At 41.0% G+C, this 23,532-nt stretch overlaps 1 protein-coding gene and 1 long non-coding RNA gene across 3 annotated transcripts in view; one reads left to right on the forward strand and one right to left on the reverse strand.

Moving 5' to 3' along the window:
* Positions 1 to 5,015: 5,015 nt before the first annotated feature.
* Positions 5,016 to 8,991, reverse strand: LOC116088483. Its single transcript, XR_004117905.1, has 2 exons — positions 7,586 to 8,991; positions 5,016 to 5,396 (listed from the first exon to the last, which is right to left on the reverse strand). It is a non-coding gene; the product is annotated as an uncharacterized LOC116088483 (long non-coding RNA).
* A 1,464-nt stretch (positions 8,992 to 10,455) lies between these two features.
* Positions 10,456 to 23,532, forward strand: part of Bmpr2 (bone morphogenetic protein receptor type 2) — a 106,655-nt gene continuing 93,578 nt past the window's right edge. Inside the window, exon 1 of one of the 2 annotated variants that reach the window (XM_031367634.1) lies at positions 10,456 to 11,086. In XM_031367634.1, coding sequence (XP_031223494.1) covers positions 11,011 to 11,086 — 76 coding nt within the window. In that variant the 5' untranslated portion in view covers positions 10,456 to 11,010. The remainder of the gene's footprint in view (positions 11,087 to 23,532) is intronic. The other variant, XM_031367635.1, reaches the window with a different exon arrangement.

The following is a 23,532-nucleotide window of genomic DNA, read 5'->3' on the forward strand; positions in this document are numbered from 1 at the left end:
TTGGTTACTTAGTAAGTACATCTGAGAGTGCTGAGCTAGGAAGAGCCATTTTGCATAGTTTGAAATTGCTACATTTTTCTAAAGATACTTATTTTTAGTATCTGGAAAAACTATTGTGTGACATTTGAGAGAGGGATGAAAAAAACTCTGAATTCTAATAATTTCACTTTTTATTCCATGTTTTCAGAATAAGTGCCTTAGTTTTCTATTTTTTGTTTGTTTGTTTGGACAGGGTCTCAGTAGGTAACTCTAGCTGGTTTGGAACTTGCTTTGACTTCCAGGCTAGCCTCAGATTCCCCTGTCATATAGATATCCACCAAGTGCTCCCAAGGGCTGGGTTCAAAACTGTGCACCACATGGACCCTGGCATTTTGGGGGATTTCTTCTTCTTCTTCTTCTTCTTCTTCTTCTTCTTCTTCTTCTTCTTCTTCTTCTTCTTCTTCTTCTTCTTCTTCTCCTCCTTCTTCTTCTTCTTTTTTAAAAGATTTATTTACTTGTTTATTTTATGCATTAAGTACACCACCATTGCTTCTTCAGACACACCAGAAGAGGGCACCAGACCCCATTACAGATGGTTGTGAGCCACCATGTGGTTCCTGGGAATTGAACTTAGGACTGATGGAAGAGCAGTCAGTGCTCTTAACTGCTGAGCCATCACTCCAGCCCCTCTTAGAACATTTTGGATGGTAGCAGATACACAAAGGAAAATGACTGATATGAGAATTATCCTCAAAACAGTCTCCCCAAAAGGAATGAATCTGTTAGGAGAAGGCAATAATAGGTTTTTAGATTTATTTGTATTATTTTAATATGTATCTACTATTCTGATATATAAATTAAAACAACACAATATATATATATGTATGTGTATATATGTATACATACACATTTGTGATATATGCATATATATTCTTTATAACTAATTTTTTAAACATTATTTCTGTTGTTAGAGGTTTTGTTGTTGTTGACATTGATTGGTTGGTTTTGAAATGGACTAAACTGAAACTCAATACATAGGATGACCTTACATTTCTGATCCTCTTATTCCATCCCTTGATTGCTGATATGAACCACCACACCTGGCTATGTTTTGACATTTTTTGAGCTAACATTTCAAAAGTTTTATTTTAAAATTGCTTGTATGATTTAATTTCCTACCACAAAAGAGATCTAGAAAAATTGGTCTTTTAGCCAGGTATGGTGGCACACAGCAAAGGCTGAGGCAGGAGATTGCTGTGAGTCCTAAACTAACCTTAACTATGTTATAGGTTCCATGCCGGCCTAGGCTATAGGACAAGATCTTGTCTCAAACAAAGAACAAAAAACAAAAGTTGACTCTTGCGAGATGACTCAATAGCTAAGAACACTTTCTCCTCTTCTAGAGGGCCAAGTTTGATTCCCAGCAACGAGGCCAGATTAGTCTGTCCCCTGTCTCCTGCCTGCAGCTCCAGAGGAGATCTTTTGGCCTCCAAGGACACCCACATATATGTGACATACATAGACACAGACACAGACACAGACACACACACACACACACACACACATACACACATGCATACAAAAATAGAAGTTGGTGGTGGATTTCTTAGTTTGAGGCTAGCCTGGTCTACAGAGTGAGTTCCAGGACAGCCAGGGCTACACAGAAAAACCCTGTCTCAAAAACAAACAAACAAACAAACAAACAAACAACAAATAGAAGTTGTTCTTTAGCACTAAAGAAGAAGAAATCTATTTGAGCAGTGATTCAAATTTAAGGCATAATTAGCTTTATTTGGAGGCCATATCTAAATATTTAATTGGTTTTAACTAGGGGAATTCTAGATTGAGAAAGAAGAAAGTAAATTTGGATGTTAGTTTTTCTTTGTTTTAGGAAGCCTCTGCAAAGGGTGGATGTGTACTAATCTTACCCAGGGTTAAGGTCAGGAGTGTGGGTATTACAGTAGCTTCATTATTGCACAGATTCTGCCCTTGAAATTATCTTTGTAATTTCTGAAAGCAGATATCCAGCACAGTCATTTGGAGGTCATTATGAAGGGCCAGATAAATATTTATCAAAAGCCAGAAAAACTAGAATACAAGGCCATAAGGAGGTCTTGTTTTTAGACTTGAGTGCATCTCAAATGCTTATGTAGTGGCCTTAGCCTCTGGGTGAGAAAGATGTAGATGTGCTTAATAACTGGAGAAAGTATTGGAAAATTGTCAAACATCTGTAGAATGTGTAATAAATAGGATACTCGTGATCTTCCCCCACCGACTCCCCAGATAGAAGCCTACACAGGACCAAATATTTGTCTTACTTTATGTCCTTAGTTGGCTTTTCATTTTGGTGAAGATTTATTGGATATTTTCTGGCTTTGTAGCCGCAGATGATTTGGTCACTGCTCTCTGATGTCACAAGTCTTCCTAAGGAAATAATATTTTCACATAGTAACTAGCTGTTTGAAATAACTAGAGAAAAGCACAGTGTGCTTTAACCATGCTAACATTAGATGCCTGTTGTGTTCATCACTGAGAAGGACAGAGCTTTCAAAGATGAATACTGATAGAGTATTTTTATAAATACTTTTTTTTTTTGTAAAGTAAGGTACTGGAAGGGGTTTGATAAAAGCTCTTGATTGAGCCAGGCAGTGGTGGCACACTCCTTTGATCCCAGCCCTTTGGAGGCAGTTCGAGGTGAGCCTGGTCTACAGAGTGAGTTCCAGGACAACCAGGGCTACACAGAGAAACCCTTTCTCAAAACAAATAAACAAACAAGCAAACAAAAAAAAAAGCTCTTGACTATCAACCTATATAAGTCATTGTGCCTCTAAATAATGTTAAGATGGGGAGTCAGATGTCATAGGGGTACATGAAAGGCAGATTATGTATTCTTCTCATGATTTAGCATTTAAGTAGAAAATTTATGTTCTAGCTATGAGCAAGTGAAAATAGAGTATTAAAAAGGATAACATGTGGTTAGGTATGGTATGTGCCTTTAATTCCAACATTTCGGAGGTAAAAGTAGGTGGATCTCTGTGAGTTAGAGACTAGCCTGGTCTATATATTGAGACTGTTTCAAACCCCTATCACGCTCCATGTCATGAACTTTATTAAAGTGCAATTATTGTGACTATAATCTGAAAAAGGTTATTTTGATGTATGAATGAAATATAAAGTAGCCTTAAAATATATAGCTGGAATAAAAGGATTATCGCTGTAAACAGTAACTGTTCTAACTATCCATTGTTAAGGTTAAATAGAAGATTGATGAACTAAAGGAACTTCTAAGATTTCAGCATCATTCATATTTTTGTATCATTTTTTCATATATATATATATATGGAATATATATATATATTGCTGTTGTTTTGATGTTTGTTTGTCTTTTGAGACAGGTTCACTTTGTAGCCTTGGCTGGCCTGGAACTCACTCTGTAAGACTAGACTGGCCTCAAATTCATAGAGATCTGCCTGCTTCTGCCTCTCAAGTATTGGGATTAAAGGCATCCCAGTTTGTTTCTCATATCTTTTTTGGGGGGGGGGTTGAAACAGGGTTTCTCTGTTTAGCCCTGGCTGTCCTGGAACTCACTCTGTAGAGCAGGCTGGCCTTGAACTCAGAAATCCTCCTATCTCTGCCTCCTAAGTGCTTGTTTCTCATATCTTAGGGAAGGTTTGAAACAGTTTATTTCAGTGGTGTTTTTGAGGGCTGCTGCTAATCCCTTTCTAGGGATAGTGATTAATCAGACACAGCTGCAAAGTTATTTTAAATTACAATCTAGTACTGAAAACAAGTTATCAAAATGTGGCATGACAATGCAACATTGTACAAAAGCCAGAGGTGCGGGTGGGAGGTGGTGGAGCCCAGGTGTGTGAAGAGCTGGAGAGGCAATATTTGGGGTATATATAAATAAAAAAAGTAATTTTAAAAAAAGATTTATTTACTTTTCTATGTGTATGAGTACACTGTAGTTGTACAGATGGCTGTGAGCTATCATGTGTGTGGCTGCTGGGAACTGACTCAGGACCTCTGCCGTCCCCACTTGCTCCGTCCCTGCTTGCTCTGGTACCCGCTTGCTCCAGCGTAATATACTGTAGCTGTCTTCAGACACATCAGAAGAGGGTGTCAGATCTCATTACGGACGGTTGTGAGCCACCATGTGGTTGCTGGGATCAGAATTCAAGACCTTCGGAAGAGCAGTCAGTGCTCTTACCCGCTGAGCCATCTTGCCAGCCCCCCAAAAAGTAGTTTTTTAAAAACAAAAAAATTTACAAATGAATAATGCACAGAGGGAATAATTATTCTTTTTGAGATCTGGGGTCAGTGGAATCTTGTGTTTTTTGTTTTTTTTTTTTTTCTTTTTGGTTTTTCGAGACAGGGTTTCTCTGTATAGCCCTTGCTGTCCTGGAACTCACTCTGTAAACCAGGCGGGCCTCAAACTCAGAAATCCACTTGCCTCTGGAATCTTGTTTTTTTAAAATAATTATTAAATTTATTTTTTAATTTGTGTGTATAGCATGTGTGTTTGTGCATGGGTGCTTGAGTACCAAGTCATTTGTGTAGAGGTTAAAGGAAACTTTTAGAGTTGTTTTTCTCCTTCCACCATTGTAGCTCCAGAGGATCAGACTCCTATCTCCAGACTTGGAGACAACACCTTTACTTGCTGAGCCATTTTGTGGTCCCAGTTTTATCTTATTATAGGTGATATTGTCTAACCTGACTGGAGAATGGCAAGAGTTAATGATTCAGTCAGAGAGTAAAGTATGTTCTTGGCAGACAAAACAGCCAAGAGCAAAAGACACAGAAAGGACTGTGTGCTCGAGGAACTGTGAATTATTTAGTAACATGGAGCTCTGTTAGAGCAGATAGTTTGTCTGTTTTCTTTGTATCCAAAACTTCCTAGTATGGAGTCTGTACTTAGCCTCTAAAGATAAGTAAGAGCAAGCCTTGTGCATCTCTAAGGAGCTTGAGTATAATGTATTGTCTCCTGGAGTAGTTGCTTTTCTATTGTTGCCATAACATACCATGACTATGACAACTCATAAAAAGAAGAGTTTATTCAGACTGTTTGGTTCTAGAGATAGAAGAGTCCATTGTGGGGAGGAGATGTTGCAGTAAAGGGCAGGCACTGTGGCAGGCAGAAGCAGGAGGCTGGGTGGCCATGTCTGTCCACAAGCTCGAAGCAGGAGATCAAACTGGAAGTGGAGCAAGGTTGTATAATCGCAACCTCCATCCACTAGTGACGGATTTCCTCCAGCAAGGCTGTGCCTCCTAAACTTCACCAAACAGTGCCACTGACTGGATTGAAATATCAGACTCTATGGAGGTCACTTTTCATTCGAACCATCAAACCCCACTTCAGCTTACTTAGAAGTCAGTAAGCAAAGGAATCTTGATAATTTAGCTTCAGGGGTCAGTCCCTAAGCAAAAAAGAAAGAGAAGAGAATAGAACTCAGAACAGATAGGGTTTCTCTGTGGAGCTCTGGCTGTCCTGGAACTTACAGACTAGGCTGTATTTGAACTCAGGGATCCGCCTGCCTCTGCCTCACAAGTGCTGGGATTAAAGGTGGCACCTCCACTGCCTGGCTTTAAATCCTAAAATCTCTAAGCATTTTTTTTTTTTTTTACTATTATTTGAAGATTTGAGAGTGTGCATCTGTGTGAAGGTGTGTGCATATGAGTGAGCATGTTGCCTTGGAGGTTAAAAGAGGGCGTGTTTCTTAGACTTGTAGTTTCAGAAGCTTGTGAGCACCTGACATGGATGCTACGATGCAAACTCTAGACCTCCTGAGTGAGCTGCAATGGCTCTTAACACTTGAGCCATCTCTCTAGCCCTAAACAGCCTTATTTTCTGTTATTCTGGCCTGGATAGACATCTCAGTGCCAAACATTGGATATCTGCACTTTTTTCCTGCTAAAGTTAAGATTTCTTTCTTTTGGGGGCTGGAGAGATTGGCTCAGCGGTTAAGAGCACTGACCTCTTTTCCAGAGGTCGTGAGTTCAATTCCCAGCAACCACATGGGGGCTCACAACCATCTGTAATAGAATCTGATGCCCTCTTCTAGTGTGTCTGAAAACAGCTACAGTGTACTCATACAAATAAATAAATAAATAAATAAATCTTTAAAAAATATTTTCTTTCTTTTTTTTAATGATTGTGAAGTTTATTCTTAGAAGAATTTAGTATTTCTGAGCTATGGCAACTCTGATATGTCTTCATTGGTAGAACATGAACTCTGAATTCTCTTTGGACTTTACTCCAGTTCCAGATCTAATAATCTGTTTAAGTCAGATCAGTTGGCTCATGCCTATAATTATAGCACTGAAGAGGCAGGATCAAGGCCAAACAGGGCTGTATATTGAGGCTCTATCTCAATTAAAATTCCCAAACTAATGCCCCCTACTAAGCTGGGCCTTGCTTTTTGTCAGTTCTCTAATTCAAAGGAAAGACAGAGTCCATGAAGGGGCATAATACACAATAAGGATACATCAGATTTTCAGATGTTGTTGGTTTGTTTACCTGGATTTCTGTGATATTTCCCTTCATTCCTGGATTCCCTACTTCCAAGTTTCCCTGTATATTAGAAAACCTTACTTGCAGGGCTTTTGGTATCTAGAGTACAGGGATTATCCCTTGGACATGTGGATGATGCTAGAGCTTTTCTCAGTACTCAGGGTCTTTCTCTAGTGATGTGATAGGATTGCATTTCTTACTCTTCTAAAGTTAGATTTGGCCATGTGACTTCACTGGTTAATAAAATGAGAATTGCTTCTGGTAAAAGATATTTGTCTATTTTTTTAAACAGCCAGACCCCTGGGTGGCAGTTGTGAATACTTTTAAACCCAGTATATGGGAGGCAGAGGTAGGCAGAACTCTGTAAATTTGAGGTCAGCCTGGTCAACAAAGGAAGTTCCAGCACAGCCAAGGATACATAGAGAAACCCTATCTCAAGAAAACCAAAAAAACAGCCAGAGCAAGACATCTAGCAATTAAAATGTTACAATCCCTACTCTGGCAATCTGGAAAGCCTATGTCTTAGTGAAGCATCTAGCATTGCAGGGACCTCAGGGACTGCAACGAGGAGCACCTTGTTATGCTGAGTTCCCAAATACACACGACATATTCTTTCTCCAAATGTTCAAAGCCCAGGTAACTGAGTTCTCGGGTGGATCCTTCTTTGAGGGTTTTTCTTGGCTCAAGTCACCTTCCAACCGTGGGTACAGTCTCTGTGCAACTGGTGTCCTATTACATTTTAGGACAAGGCCGCCCCTATCCCAGAGCCCCTGTAGGTCGGCTGAAGGCTGAAGCCTCAGTTGCAACTATGTCTATCCCATACTCTCTAGTCCTGCCTTCCTTGGTGCCAGAGAGATATTCTTTTTTTTTTGGTTTTTCGAGACAGAGTTTCTCTGTATAGTCTTGGCTGTCCTGGAACTCACTCTGTAGACCAGGCTGGCTTTGAACTCAGAAATCAGCCTGCCTCTGTCTCCCAAGTGCTGGAATTAAAGGCGTGCACCACCACTGCCCAGCTCCATAGAGATATATATATATATTTTTAAAGATTTACTTATTTATTATGTGTAAGTACACTGTAGCTGTTATCAGACGCACCAGACGAGGGCGTCAGATCTCATTATGGGTGGTTGTAAGCCACCATGTGGTTGCTGGGATTTGAACTCATGATCTTCCGAAGAGCAGTCGGTGCTCTTTCCCGCGGAGCCATCTCACCAGTCCAGAGATATTCTTAAACTGCATACAAACCCCATGATTGGCTGACTGATGCTCCTATCAAACACAAAACAGGATAAATAAATTTTTGCCTCAATAAACTAATAATGAGGATTTGTGGAATATTATTACAATGCAGCCCATCTTGATCACCAAAGAGACCAGACCAGATCACACTGCCCTCTGAGTTCTGCTTTCACCAGAATTAGACCAGTATTGCCTTTCTTGTGTATTGCTAAGTTTTAATTCTTCTATATGTTCTTTCTCACTGGAAATAGTCACATCTCGACTGTAAAGGCAACAGAAAAGGAATGAGGGTTGCATGCAAATCGAGGTCTGCTGATTCCAGCTAAGTTAGTGGCATGAACTTTTTCCACATGAATTTCCTAAGACTTCTTTCCTACATAATTTATTATGCATTTATAACATGTATAAGGGTACTTAATGTTTCTTAGGAACATTTTATGCAAATAATAATTGAATAATAAAGTACTTGACCTCAATTCGAGGAAGAAAAATTGTATTTCATCAGCTAATAAACTTCCTGCACCTTCAACATCTGTCATTTCCTTGACAACTAGATCTCATGTCTTGAAAGCTAAATGTTAAAACAGTACCAGTTCCTTATTTTAGGCCTTTTAGGCAAAACAAAATATGGCATTCAAGCTAAAGAGTTAATGCATATGCTCCTTATTTTTCAAAAGGTATTTTATTATATGTATATAAAAAATATCTCTGCCTGAAGGATAAACAGTATAAAAATATTTCAGCTAAAAAAGGGCCCTGGGCAGGTATTACCACAACTCTTAATTATAGCAGATATTTACTATGATAACAGAAACCAGTTTAAGGAATGTGATTTATTAACATCACGTTCAGATAAAGAGATAAAAGGAGGCTTGAATAAGCAAGCGAACGGTAGGGCTCGAGGAGTGTGTTTATGAATGTATCCTGGAACTGCCCTTAGCCACAATGAAAGACCGGCAAAACCAGCCTTCAGAACAACCTTTCTGCAGACTAGGAGAAGGGAGGGCTAGACTTCACCTCTTAAGATCGCCCTCCCACGGAATTCTTCCACCTCGCAGTTAAAGAATTAAACCCAGACTTCCGATCATGGCGCCAAGCACGTCATCTTCTCCCCTCTCCCTTAGCAAAATCCCACCCAAGTCGGGCTGACCCCGCAGGGGGTCCCTCATCCAGGTTGCCTGAATCAAACCAAACTGAGATTAAAAAAAGAAAAAAAAAAGAGGTTTAAAGTGGTTAGGAAACTGCAGTGCAGGCGGAACTGTCTCCATTCGATGAGTGAGGAGCTAGGACCCCACTCCATACCTGGAGGCAACCACCCTGAGCCGCAGTTCTCCTTTCACAGGCCCTGCAAAGACCCTAGGGCCTTTGTGAATAAAACCCTCCCCGGGAGAGGTGCGGGCGGAGCAGCAGGCGCGCACACACAGCAGGCCCGCATGTGCGATCCTAAGTTTTCTCGCCGGTTTCGCGTGCTCGCAATCGCTCAGCAGCCTTGCCATCCAAGAACGCCCCGGGGATGGCTGTTCTAGGGAAGCCCGACCCAGACTAGAGCACACGCGTCAGTTTCGCGGTCTTCACGACTGAGGCTGAGGCTTTTGTCTGGGCCGGGACGGGAAGGGGAACCCGACGCGGCCCGGGTCTCGGCTTCAGGGAAAGGCGGCTCGGTGGGGAGTCTCAGCAGGGAAACCGAGGAGGGTGCGCCCGCCGCCACAAACAACGACAGTGTGCCTCCGAGGCTCTTCTCCCACCTTCCCCGGGTAGCCACTCTGCCTACATGAAACAAAAGATTGTGGCCGCCGCCCTCCTCGACACGCTTGCACGGATCGCACGGCATCCGCGTGCGGGACGGTAGCGCGTGTGAGCGAAGGGATCTAGGCTGCTCACCCCACGGCTTGCCCCTCCCTGCCCCGGGCGCCCAAGCGACAGACGCCGCGCCAAGGCCTCGCTCTCTCCAGCTAGCCTGGGAGCGAGGGGCGGGGCCGGGCGGGGCCGCGGGCGCGCAGGCGCAGTGCGGCTCTGTGGCGCCGCCGCCGCCGCCGCCGCCGCCCGCGCTGCACCACGGGCCCGAGACAGACAGGGGTCGGCTGGAGAGCCGGAGACTGAGAGGAGGCGGCGGCGGAGGCGGGGCGACTCCGGTGACCGGGAGCGCCTCAGACTGGCAGCTGCGGCGACTCCCCCCTTTGTGTCTGGTCTGCTCGGAACCACGGGAGGCGCTTCCCGGAGGGGCTCGGGGTGTTTCGCAAGCTCAGCTGCCCACCCCTTCCTCGGCCACCTACGTCCGTCTTCCCGCCGCCCCCCGCCCTCGGCCCGCGACGCCCAGCCCGAGCTCCGCCCGGAGCCCAGAGCTGCGGAGGACGAGGCGGCGGCGACCGTGGCGGAGGCTTTCCTCCAGAGGAGCTGTGATTCGCTCACGCCAAACCATCGACGGGAGGAGATCGGGCTTTCATGGTGGAGTTTCCTTCAGGCAAGAGCGAAGGGCTGGAGTAGCAGAGAGCGAGGCCGCAGGCCGAGCGCCCTCGGAGGGCCGGCCCCGCACCTCCCCGCGTGTCGCTCGCCCGGGCTCGCCGCGCCGCCGCGACCCTCCCCTCCCCTCCCCCGCGCCCGGAGGCCCGGCCTGCGCGACCCTCGCGCGATTGTTCCGAGGAAGCCGTGGGCTCGCCCATGGAAGCGGGCACCTTTTTCGACCCAGTCGGTGGACAGGATTTGTTGATGTCGAAATCAGAGTGAAGGAAGCCACGAAGCGAAACTTTAAAAGGAACCCCACACTGTCCTCCCGAGTCGGGAGCGATGCTACTCCGGCGGCCGGGCGCCGCTGCCTGCCCCGCTTCACCCTTCCCGGCGGTCCGGAACTTGTTCTGATCCTCAGTGCTCCCATCGAGTCCCCGCCCTCCACCCCCTCGGCACTCTGGATATGTTTTCTCCCAGATCTGGATATTTTTTTGATATCGTGAAACTCCGAGGGAAATAATTGCAGGGGTGTTTCTTCTGGGCTCCCTGCGTCTTCCCCCATGGACATGCCTTCAATTTGGGGAGCCGAGGCATCCCGTCCTAGGCGAATGAAGCCCCCCAGCCACGAGGGAGCGAAATGAAGGAAAATTCTGCAGTGGAATGAGAGCTCTCTACTAGCTAGGTCCTTGCATCTGCCATTTGTCCTTTTCAAACTGCATTGTAATCCGGGCCGGATAAATCAGACGAAGAGCAGCTTCCTTAGCCGGATTTCTCCGCCCGAATTTACTTTTCCAGATTTCTTTTCTTTGCCCTCCTGCTTCTTGGCTGGCCCAGGGATGACTTCCTCGCTGCAACGGCCCTTTCGGGTGCCCTGGCTGCTATGGGCCGTCCTGCTGGTCAGCACTACGGCTGGTGAGTAGCCCTAGGTGGCGTGTCCCAGCTCCTAGCCCCGTGGGTGGCGAGGGAGAGAGCCCCCTGAGGCCGAGGCCTGTGCTCTCCCCTCGCAACGTGTGCTCTCGGATAAGGGTGGAGAAGCCAGCCAGGGAAATCACCTTCGGTGTTTGCGTGTAGTTTTCCCGTCCCTACTCCCGTATTCCCTGACCCCTCCCCCACGGGGGGGAAAAAGACATATTGGGTGTGGTATCTTGACATTTTTAGCTGTGAGGTAATGCCAGGATTAAAAATAATATTTTAATCACTAGTGAACTGTCTATTAGATTTTTTTGGAGATAAAGCTGGTAGTTTTTTTTTTTTTTTTTTTTTTTTTGATGGAAAGAAGCAGATTTGGTTTACAATAAAAAGAACAACTAGACACACACTTGATTGAACCTTATTTTTACATTTAGATCACTCTTTGGGAATCCACGTTACTTTTTGTTATTTAAAAATGTTACCTGATGAATAGAATAAACGTTGAGGAAGTCAAAGTGTGAGAATCTTGATACAGTGTATAACACTGTTGATGTCATCGTTAATATTGTTTTGCTCCCAAGAATCTTAACTATTCTCTGTCTTTTTATCCTGGACATTCTTACTTTGTATCCTTTGGAATTACTGTTGGGTACAGAAGTGTTTTTGATAACTTTTCTATTAGTCATCTGGCGTCTGTTGGTTTTCCTGTCATTGAGACAACTTTGACCTCACATCAGACTTCTAGGAGATTTGACTCCTGAAAGTTCTTTGACATTTTCCTAACGTGTGAAAGGAAATGCTACTCCCCTTTGCTCTGGCCATTTCCTCTTTAATTCTCGGTTGCCTTGAGAAAAAACCAACTCATTTTCTCATTGCAGTTATTTTCAAGCAACAGTCTTTTGTGATTTGCTTTTAGAAAATTTCAGGAATGAATTCTTAAATTAGTCATATGAAGTATGTGTTTAAAAATGACTACACAGAGTAATGGTTTTCCAGTTTTTTAAAAAGTAATTTTCACATTCAGTGAATTCTTCATTGCTGTATTAGACACAGAGATAACTTGTTTAATTTACATTTTAAAGGTATGTCCTGGGAAAATACTGAAAGAAAATTTGAAGTTCCCTTTTGTGAATTTGATACTATTGTCTATTGTTGATTAATTTGTAGTATTTTATATTTTTGATTATGAGTCTAGCCTTTAATGGCAAAGCCATTTCTCATGCCCCATTTTATTTGGAATTTTAATGATGAATCTATGTATTGTTAAAAATCATTGGAAAATCTGATTTGATTACATATTGAAACTATCTTGATATTTTAATATTTTCGATTGTTTCAATTATTTTTGAAGCAAAACTGAACAAATTTTCTCCAAATTTCTTTGTTAGCTATTTAAATTCTCTAACCACAAGTCATGTGGTTCCTGTAAAATGTGAAAAGAGTGAAAACGGCCTTGACACGTAAGCAGTCACTCGGCAAGCAGAAACCCAAGAACATTTTGTTTTAAAATTTTGATCATTAGAATCTTTAGAAGGCAGATTCTCATTTGTAGTGTTGTGCTCATCATTGTAACCAGAATCAAAAATCAGAAGAAAAAAAAAAACTATTGATTTCAAAACAATTATTTGGTAAATGGATTTTGTCCTCTTTTAAAAAGGGTTATATTTAAGGAATCGTTGTATAAAAGTGAGCTTAGTCTCCCCTGCCCCAGACCCGCCGTGTTATAAAGTCCTAGATGATGGCATCTCTGAAGCTGGATTTCAGAGCTGTAGTAGCTGAGTTTACTGAGTGCTTGCTGAGCACCAACAAGTATTAAATGAGCTTTGCATGCATTTTCTCCTCCAGTGGGTCCTCTTGACAGTTCTGTGTTGTAGGCTTTATTATTATTCCTCTTTTACAGTAAGGGAGAGAGAACTTAGGTACAAAATCTTAAGTAACTCATCACGTAGTAAATTGGGGAGCCAGGATTACAGCCTGTGTCCTTAGCCAGCAACAACTTCCTCTCCCTGCAATTGGAACATGAGATAAAGTAATGCTTTTGACAGATTAACTTTGAAAGGAGGCTTGGATATTTATAAACTAGTGGTACAGGTACTGATCATGCACTGCCGTGGTTCTGAACCTGTAAAACCTTTGTCTAACTGGTGGATCTCTGAGTTCAAGGTCAGCCTAGTCTACCTAGTGAGATCTAAGACAGTCAGGGCTACATAGAGAAACCCTGTTATAGAAAGAAAGACAGAAAACTTTGCCCAGTAGTGGATTATCTAGTGCAGCTTCATAAGTACAAAGTGACTAGGGAGCATCTGTGTATATTTGGGATATACTGATAAAGTGATGTAACTGGTAGGTGCAATTGATGTAGTTGAATAGGAGAAAAAATATTGCAAGACTAATAATTATTATGTCATTCTTTGGGATCCTGGATAAGTTATTTTTGGTGGTGGTGTTGTTTTAGGGCAGTGTGCCCTGCATGCAACTCTGTGTAGTCTAGGTTGGATTCAAGCTTTTGGCAGTTCTCCTGCCTCAGCCTCCCAAGCACTGGGATTACAAGTGTGAGCTACCAAGTCAGGTTTACTAAATATATAATTTCTTTTGAAAATGATTTTAATCTCTCTTACTCTGGTTAAGTTTTAGACTCCTTAATTCTAAGAACAATTGGTATGCAAATAATTGGAATTTATTAGAAAAAAAGATATACTTGCTTAAAATAAATTATTTTAATAAAAATTTATTAAATGCACTAACAGCTTTAATAAGATAATTCAGGCTTGCTTGAGGGTCAGTTTTTGTAATATATTTGAAATAATTCTTTTGTCTATATTTTGGTTTTACCTCTCTTCAGGAATATAGTTGTCTAAAGTGAGAAAGTCATCTGTTTAACATTATTGAGTACTTAGTGAATTTTGTCAAGTAACTGCATGTTTAGTAATCTTCATTTGTGTTTTTCAGTTTGGATACTATAACAGTTACCTGCATTTCTTGATAAAATGAGTATTTTTTTTCTCTGTAGTTTAGTTATATTAAGTTAATTTGTATATAACACACTCTTTTGGGGGTGGGGGAGTTCTTTACCCACAGAGTTTTAAAAGAGGTGCATGGTTTATATCATCAGTGCTCACAGAATCTGAGTATGGTAGATGTCCACTTTTGCTACAAGATTATTTGCAGCCACAAAGTCTTCATATCATGTAACAACTATTTATTTCACTTCATTTATCTTTTTGTGGGCCCAAATCTGGAGGGAGGAAGAGTAAACCTGCCCACCTAGGAGCAGTGTGTGTCAAGGCAGTGACAGAGGGTGAGAGAGCAGGCCTAGTCCCACTGAAATATTTGCAGATTCTGTTCCTCTAACATTCCATTGGTCTCCAAGACATACCACAATGTTAGATGACGAGATGTATGAAATAGTACATTTTGTGTATAATGAGGCTACATGTAACATATGACTGCATAGTATAATCACAGAGGAATGAAGAATTCAGTATCCCAGTGGACTCCAGAGGATTGGGAAGAGGGTACAGAAGGGTGTTTCTCTTATCATTTGAATGGGGCTTTGCATGAAAATCTTACAAGCTTTGGTTTTTACATCCTGGATTACCACCTGTGGTATTACTGTTAGTGTTCTCTGTGAAATCCGTCTGCCTCTGCCTCCCAAGAGCTGGGATTAAAGGCGTGTGCCACCACTGCCAGGCCATAAAATGAAATAGTTAGTCTAAAAAATAAAAACTTGTTTGAAAAATGTAAAGAATAACATCTAAGACCAATATGTTAGCCCACATCATTCAACAGATATTTATTACATTTATTATTTATATATGTCAAAGTATCAAATCCAAACTGGCAAAATAAAAAATTTCTTAGTACTTCCTATAAATATAGGAATTTATATTAGTATATATTTCCAAATCTCAGCCTAGCAATACAGTAGAAACACCACAGTAGTTTCTACTGTATAATCTGCTTCAACAAGTCCCTCAAGTGATTTTGATACGCCACGTAACCTCAGGATCACTGGACTGTAGAAAACCACACTGAGCTCTAAGGATGTATGCAAACTCTATCTTCCTTCACATTATAAATCAAGCACTTGCTTACCGTGTAGAAGGCCTAGGTTTGAGCCCACAACTACAAAATAAATAAATAATAAATAGATAAATAAATACCACAATATTAGGGAAATAATGCTTGCTGAACAAGCCTGTAAACCTGAGTTTGATCCCTGTAACCCACAAACAGAAAGAAAAAAAAAAGTGTAACGCCTCTACTGGTAAAGGTACTTACTTGCCTCCAAGCCTAACCAATCCCAAGGCCTGACATAGTGGAAGCAGAGAACTAATACCCACAAGTTGTCCTCTGAACTGCATGCACACACATACACAATGTGTCAAGATGAAAGAAGCAACTATACCAAGTAACACTCCAGAAGTGATATGATAATCAAAGACCCTCCTGACGCTAATAGCTTCCCTGAACAAGGAAACTGCCTCAGCTAACCACACTGACGACCCTCCCCACTCCTTTCTGTGTTCCACACTGACACCATACAGAAGCAAAGTGCAATTACTCATGCCTGTCACAGTGCTGCGGACAGGAAGCTAGATGGTACCTTTCAAGAGCAGTGCCAAGTAATCATGATTACCTGTCAACTCTCCAGGAGATATTCTTCAGTTAAAGATTCCTAACTCCGCCAGGCAGTGGCGCACGCCTTTAATCCCAGCACTTGGGAGGCAGAGGCAGGTGGATTTCTGAGTTCGAGGCCAGCCTGGTCTACAGAGTGAGTTCCAGGACAGCCAGGGCTACACAGAGAAACCCTGTCTCAAAACAAAACAAAACAAAACAAAACAAACAAAGAATCGTAACTCCTTGGCAACACCCTATACTTTAATTTAATTCTTTCTGGGCCCTTTAGATGTACTACTCAAAAGATGTTCTAGCCTGTATGTTTTAATGTAAATGAATATTTATAATGCCTATCTCTAAAAGAGGGAAGCAAAAGAATAAAACCTTCAACTACAAACATAAAACATACAAGGACAGAGCAATAACTAAAACAGTAAACCAAAAGAAAAAACACAAAAGTGGACATAGATATGTTAAATAAGGTTTAAAGGATGGCAAATTTCTCTTCAGTTTTAGTAAAACATTTCTATTCGAAAATTCTTTCCAGGCAGGACTACAGCTCAGTGGTAAAATAGAGTAAAGGTCTTAGGTATGCACAGGGCCTTGCATTCTGATCCCTAATACCACAAAATATCATGTTATAGCAAAAGGTAACATAATTCCTTCTCAGAGACTTTAAATCTTTTATTGATTGATTGCTTTTGTTTTTGTTGTGAGACAGGGTTTCTCTGTGTAGCCCTGGCTATCCTGGAACTTGCTCTGTAGATCAAGCTAGACTTGAACTCAGAGATCCACTTGCCTCTGCCTCACCAAGAGCTGACATTAAAGGTATTAATCACCACTACCACCTAAATCTTCTTTTTTTAATTAAAAGAAAAATAGAGATTGCTTCATTCTGTCAACTAGTAGAATTATAAAATGGGAAATCAAAACATAGAAAACATCGAAAAACCAAAAAAAAAAAAAAAACCATAGAAAACAAATTCATAATTTACTAGATAGGGATTCCAACATACCAAATTTCATCTAGAGGGCACAAAAAAAATTTGTAAACATTCATAATTGTCTATTTAAGACTAGTATATTGGGGCTGGCGAGATGGCTCAGCGGTTAAGAGCACTGACTGCTCTTCCAAAGGTCCTGAGTTCAAATCCCAGCAACCACATGGTGACTCACAACCACCCGAAATAAGATCTGATGCCCTCTTCTGGAGTGTCTGAAGACAGTTACAGTGTACTTACGTATAATAAATAAAATAATCTTTAAAAAAAAGACTAGTATATTGATTAAAAATTAATTTTTTACATATGCTCTAACAACATTTTTTCAGTTTATTTCATTAAAGAAGAAGAAACACCCACTTGTAAGAAACCAAAACAATAAACTGCCCTCTTTTGTATCCCTCTATCCATAGGCTAGTGCAGGTCTCATCAGAGAAGTTCCTTTGTAAAGTGAACAGCAGTTAACAAAGAAGCTCACAACCAGCCAGAGTGCAAACACTGTCACTGGAGTTTTCAGCCACAAATTGGGTATCTACATCCACACACACGTCTCAAGGCTCAGGGATAACTGCAGAAGAGGGAGCAGAAAGATAGCTAGAGCCAGCGGTCAGGGAACTCACAGCAGCTGTGGCTGCCTGCTTAAGACCTACAGAGGATCAAGCCAGTCAATATTCTAGCACATAGGGTGGGTTTCATGAGTTCCCAACCATAATTTAAGAGCTATGGACAGTTAGTGACTTGTGGGGAAGGTAGAGTCAGTTTTCTTTTTCTTTCTTTCTTTTTTTTTTTTGTTTTTTTTGTTTTGTTTTTTCAAGACAGGGTTTCTCTGTGTAGCCCTGGCTGTCCTGAACTCACTCTGTAGACCAGGCTGTCCTTGAACTCAGAAATCCGCCTGCCTCTGCTTCCCAAGTGCTGGGATTAAAGGCGTGCGCCACCACCGCCCAGCTAGAGTATTTTTTTTAAGATTTACTTATCTTTTTATTTTATTTATTTTATTTTTAAAGACTTATTTATTATTTATTTATTATAAGTACACTGTAACTGTCTTCAGACACACCAGAAGAGGGCATCAGATCTCATTATGGGTGGTTGTGAGCCACCATGTGGTTGCTGGGATTTGAACTCATGACCTTTAGAAGAGCAATCAGTGCTCTTACCCGCTGAGCCATCTCACCAGCCCCCGAGTATTTTTAAATATACAATTTTTTCCGTACTTTCGGTACTTGTAAAGCACTATAAAAACGTTGCCTGACTCGAACTTACTTTTCAGCATGTGTTCATCATGTCTGAACCCTAACTAAAAGTATTTTTTTAAAGTAAAAAAAGAATCGGGCTGGTGAGATGGCTCAGCGGGGAAGAGCATCGACTGCTCTTCGGAAGGTCATGAGTTCAAATTCCAGCAACCACATGGTGGCTCACAGCCACCCATAATGAGCAGTCTGAAGACTGCTACAGTGTACTTACATATAATAAATAAATAAATCTTTAAAAAAAAGAATCTATTACGTGATTTTACTTATCACTTATTAAAACTGATATTAAACTTTGGGTTTTCTTATTTCAAGAGCCATGCATATGTGTAAAAGATCAACCTTACAGTGCAGAAACCTTGCAAACAGTGTTTTAACCAAATAGGCAGGATTACTGTTATCCTGTTGATAGTGTGTATTATGTGACACAATGTGGTAGAATAATACTTTACCTTTTTGGTCTTCTAAAACCCATAATCCTATTTGAACCATGAGAATATGAGAAGACCTCAGAATGTGAGGTCTTCTGCCCAGTGCCTGCTTAGTATATCTCAGAATTGTCAAGGTCATTAAAGACAAAGGTTAGAGTCTCATAGCCTAGAGGAGCCTAAAGACCCATGATGACCAAATATAATGTGATGTCTTGGATGGATCCTGTTTCAGAAAAAGGAACTAGAGAACTAGAGGAAACTATAGAAACATGAATAAAGCGTGCTTAGTCAGTCAGTAACTTCCTAGTATTGACTTACTCATTATACCATATAGTGATGAAAGATCTTAGTGATTGATCTCTGTACTACTTTTTTAAAAAAGATTTATTTATTTATTTAATATATGTAAGTACACTATAGCTGTCTTCATACACCCCAGAAGAGGGCATCAGATCTCATTACAGATGGTTGTGAGCCACCATATGGTTGCTGGGATTTGAACTCAGGACCTTTGGAAGAGCAGTCAGTGCTCTTAACCACTGAGCCATCTCTCCAGCCCCATGCACTACTTTTATTAAACATTGCTGTAAAACAAAAACTACTCCAAAATAAAAATTTGTGAAAAAAAGCACACAAAAGCATACACATTTCAGAAGTATTAGGAAAACAGATAAGTAAGAAAAGAAAGTAGGGAGCTGGTAAGATGGCTCCGTGGGTAAGAGGACCATCTGCTCTTCCGAAGGTCCTAAGTTCAAATCCCAGCAACCATATGGTGGCTTACAACCACCCATAATGAGATCTGATGCCCTCTTCTGGTGTGTCTGAAGACAGCTACAGTGTACTTATTTATAATAATAAATCTTAGCTGGGCGGTGGTGGCGCACGCCTTTAATCCCAGCACTTGGGAGGCAGAGGCAGGCGGATTTCTGAGTTCAAGGCCAGCCTGGTCTACAGAGTGAGTTCCAGGACAGCCAAGGCTACACAGAGAAACCCTGTCTTGAAAAACCAAAAAAAAAAATAAATAAATAAATAAATAAATAAATAAATAAATCTTTGGGCCAGAGTGAGCGGGGTTGACCAGGGAGAGCAGAGGTCCTAAAAAGTCAGTTCTCAACAACCAGATGATGAAGGCTCACAACTATCTGTACAACTACAGTGTGTACTCATATACATAAAATAAATAAATAAATCTTAAAAAAAAAAAGAAAGAAAGAAAGTAGAAAAAAAATCACAGTCCTTACTAAATATGAGACATTTTGAATATCATACTTTCTGCCCCCGCCCCAAAGCTGAGGATTGAGCTCAGGGCCTTGCACAAGAGTGCTATTCTAAACTTCTTCTTGCATATCTAATTTTGATTTAAGTCTTTTCCATGCATCCATTTGAAAGTGATACCGTGCTGTGACATGTTGGTGTATGTGTGTCTGTAGTCTTCAAACCTAGTTTGTATAAGTGTAACCAGAATTATAATTAATTAATTTAAGACAAGATTTCACTATGTAGTCCATCTGCCTAGATTCTTCCCTCAGCCTCCTGAGTGATGGGATTTTGTTGTATGTCACTTATTTCTTTGTTCTGTCTATACTGACTCTGGGTAATTTCATACAGTCTTAGGATTTTAATTGGCTTCGAGAGGCTGAGTTCCAAATGTACTTCTTTCCTAAGTTGCACTTTTTTTCTTTTTTTTAAATGGAGACTGAATCCAAGGCCTCCTCTTCTGTGTATGCTAGGCAAGCCCTCTTCCACTGGGCTCCAGCTCTAGCCATGGATATCTTGTCTAAAACTGAACTGAAGGTGCTTTCCAGTTTGTCTTGTGAATTTACCTCATTTAGCAAATTAGCAACTCTTTTTTTTCCAGTTGTGTAGTCTGCAAATAGGAAATGTCTTTTCTCCTTCTCTCTCTCTCTTCCTCTCTCTCTCTCTCTCTTTTAAGATTTATTTAGTTTATGTATGTTAGTACACTGTAGCTGTACAGATGATTGTGAGCCTTCTTTTTTTTCCCCCTCAGTCAGGGTTTCTCTGTGTAGCCCTGGCTGTCCTGGAACTCACTCTGCAGACCAGGCTGGCCTCAAAGGCTTGTGAGCCTTCATGTGGTTGTTGGGAATTAAATGTTAAGGACCTCTGCTCACTCTGGTCATACCTTCTCACTCTGGTCATCCCAGCTCGCTCAGTCCCTGCTTGTTCTATAAAGATTTATTTATTATTATATATAAGTACTTTGTAGCTGACACTCCAGACACTCCAGAAGAGGGCGCCAGATCTCATTACAGGTGGTTGTGAGCCACCATGTGGTTGCTGGGATTTGAATTTAGGACCTTTGGAAGAGTCTTCTCACCAGACCCTTTTGTCTTTTTCATTTTTTTTTTTTCTTATTTCATTCAATCTGACAGGAAGCTCTCTTGGTACCTTCATGATATATATGGATTGTGACTGCTTTGACCAATTCTTCTGCTCACCTTAATCTAAATGCTACCACTATCTTCTCAGGTGTAATATTTCACTAACCTTCTTTCCTCTGTTAATACCCGTGCTTATTATATATTCTCTTAACATCAGAGCCTTGGTGACCCTTCTTAAATATCCTGTTCCCCTTTGGCTGGGTGTTCCAGAGATTGAACTGAGGATGGCCTGTGCTAGGCTAGTGCTGAACCACTGAGGTGTCTGAACTCTCCTCTACTTTCTAGTTTGAGACAGGGTCTCAGAAAGTTGCCTACACTTGCCTTAAATTCAAGAGATAGCCCAAATTGATCTTAAAACTTGTGATCCTCTTGCCTCAGCTTCCCCAGTAGCTAAGATTATAGACCTGCATTACTAGGCCCAATTTAAATCATGACTTTTTTTGTTTTAGTTTCTCTAGTACCTCTCCAGGTTACTTGGAATAATAGTCACAGTCATTTAAAATATATCATGCAATAAACTTGATGTGATGGTAAAGCCTGCAATTGTAGCACTTGGTAAGTGGAGGGAAGAGGCTCTGAATGTCAAGGTCATCTGGGTTATGTAGTTCAAGGTTAGCCTGGGATGTATGATACTCTTTATAAAGCAATGCCCATGTGTAATCTGGCCCTAGGGTTTGTGACTTGATGAACCAGTTTCTCTCTTGCTCAACTTTAATCCTGCTTTTAACTTTACAAAGAATTAAATTAAGAAAGTTAGATGTCTTAGAATAGGTTACATTTAAAGTGCCTTTTACTATAAAATTTGACAATGGCTATAATTGATAAGTAAATCTGTATGCTGAGGGAGTAAGGGAATAGTCACATAAACAGTTTTTGTTTGTTTATGTTTATTTTGTTTATTATGTTAATCTCATATGTATGAATGTATTGCCTGCATGCATGTATGTGTACCATATGTATGTCTGGTGCCTTTGGAGGCCAAAGAAGGTGTTGGTGCTCATGAAACTGGAGTTACAGGTGGCATAGTCACCATGTAGGGACTGAGAACTGAACCAGGGTCCTTTGCAAGGGCAGCAAGTGCTTTCAACTACTGAGCCATCTCTCTAGCCTTAGCATTTCTTGAGTGTTTAGTATAATTAAGTTCTTTTTATAAGTTATCTCACTGTCCACTGAACCAACTGACAATATTATTTTTCTCTTTTCTTGTGTGTGTAAGGGTTAGCTTTCAGCCCAGGGTCTAAAGTATGCTAGGTAAGACCTTTATCATGCAGCCATCAACCACTATTGCTGTTACTTCTTTTCTTTCTGTAGAAGTACTCATCTACCAAGTGGGAGATCTGAGATTAAGTTCAAGACTTTATTGCTCCAGAGCAAGACATTCATAGAACATACAGTGTTAACCTGAAGGACTTAGAAACCCTGTGTGATGGCTTATAACCTTAGCACATGGGAATTCAAGGCCAGTCTGGGAAACCTAATGTAACTGTGTCTTAAAAAATACCTCCACCTCCCATTAAATAAACAAACAACAGAAGCTTGGATGGGCTGCTATTGGAGCTCCCTTGGTGTATAACGAGCCCATAGCTTCATCTCTAGCATTTGGTAAGTGCGTTGGCGCTGTGTGCACTTGGAGTAGAAGTTAGGAAGTTCAGCAGTACAGGGCCATCCCAGGCTGCTCAGTAAATCAGATCTGATCTGGGCTGCATGGAAACTGTACATTTAAGAAACAAGAGTCAACAACAATAAAAACATTTTTAGATATCCACAAAATCTTACATTTAATTATTCAAGATAACTGATGAACTGAATTGTGTCTCAGTTATAGTCTCTTATATAGCTGATTTTTGAGGTTTGTGATATTTAAATGTTGGTGGATATACAGCCTTTCCTTGAAGATGCAAAGCTTCAGTTGTGGAAAACAACAGAGTAGGAGTGTGATGGTGACATCATTTAGCAGAGGCTATGTTTATAACGTCTCCATGTGTTGGTAGTGATTAGAATCCCGAGGGACCAGTCTAATGTGAAGAGTAACTTTTTATATTTAGTGAGTACACCCAAAGCAGTACTGTTGAGATAAGAAAGCAAGATTAAAACAGTCAAATGAAGCTATTCCATAACTTTTTGAAGCACAATTTTATATGGATATGGCTGTTGAGTTGTTTTTGGCCAAAGCTTGTGTGTTAGCTTGATGAAATGTTATAAAAATGTTAGTTTATTATGAACTTATTTCAGCTTTAATGCTAATCTTTTCCCCATTTATACAGCTACTTTCTAGGATTCATTGTTTTGTCCATATATTTAGATTTCTGAGAATATCCTTTTTTGTTTGTTTGTTTTCTTTTTGGTGACAGCTTCACTCTATTATGTACCTCTGGCTAACCTGGAATTCACTCTGTAGACCAGGCAGGCCTTGAATTCACAGAGATTTGCCTGCCTCTGCCCTACAGAGTCATGCACTATCACTACTGGCTAAGTCATTCTTTTAAAAGCAAAATACTGGGCTAGGGGCTGGAGAGATGTCTTAGTGAGTAAGTGCTGTTCTCACAAAGGATAGATATCCAGCCCTACCTGAGACCTTACAACCATCTGTAAATCCAGTTCCAGGGGATCCAGTGCCTTCTGGCCTCCAAAGGCAACAGGCATGTACATAATACACTAACATAAATGGAGGCAAAACACTCAAGCACATAAAATTAAGAATAAATTAAAAAATAAGAGATATGAGTTGCTTTTCCTTTTTTCTTT

The sequence above is a fragment of the Mastomys coucha genome, unplaced genomic scaffold (genome assembly GCF_008632895.1).
Source record: "Mastomys coucha isolate ucsf_1 unplaced genomic scaffold, UCSF_Mcou_1 pScaffold14, whole genome shotgun sequence".
Lineage (NCBI taxonomy): Eukaryota > Metazoa > Chordata > Mammalia > Rodentia > Muridae > Mastomys > Mastomys coucha.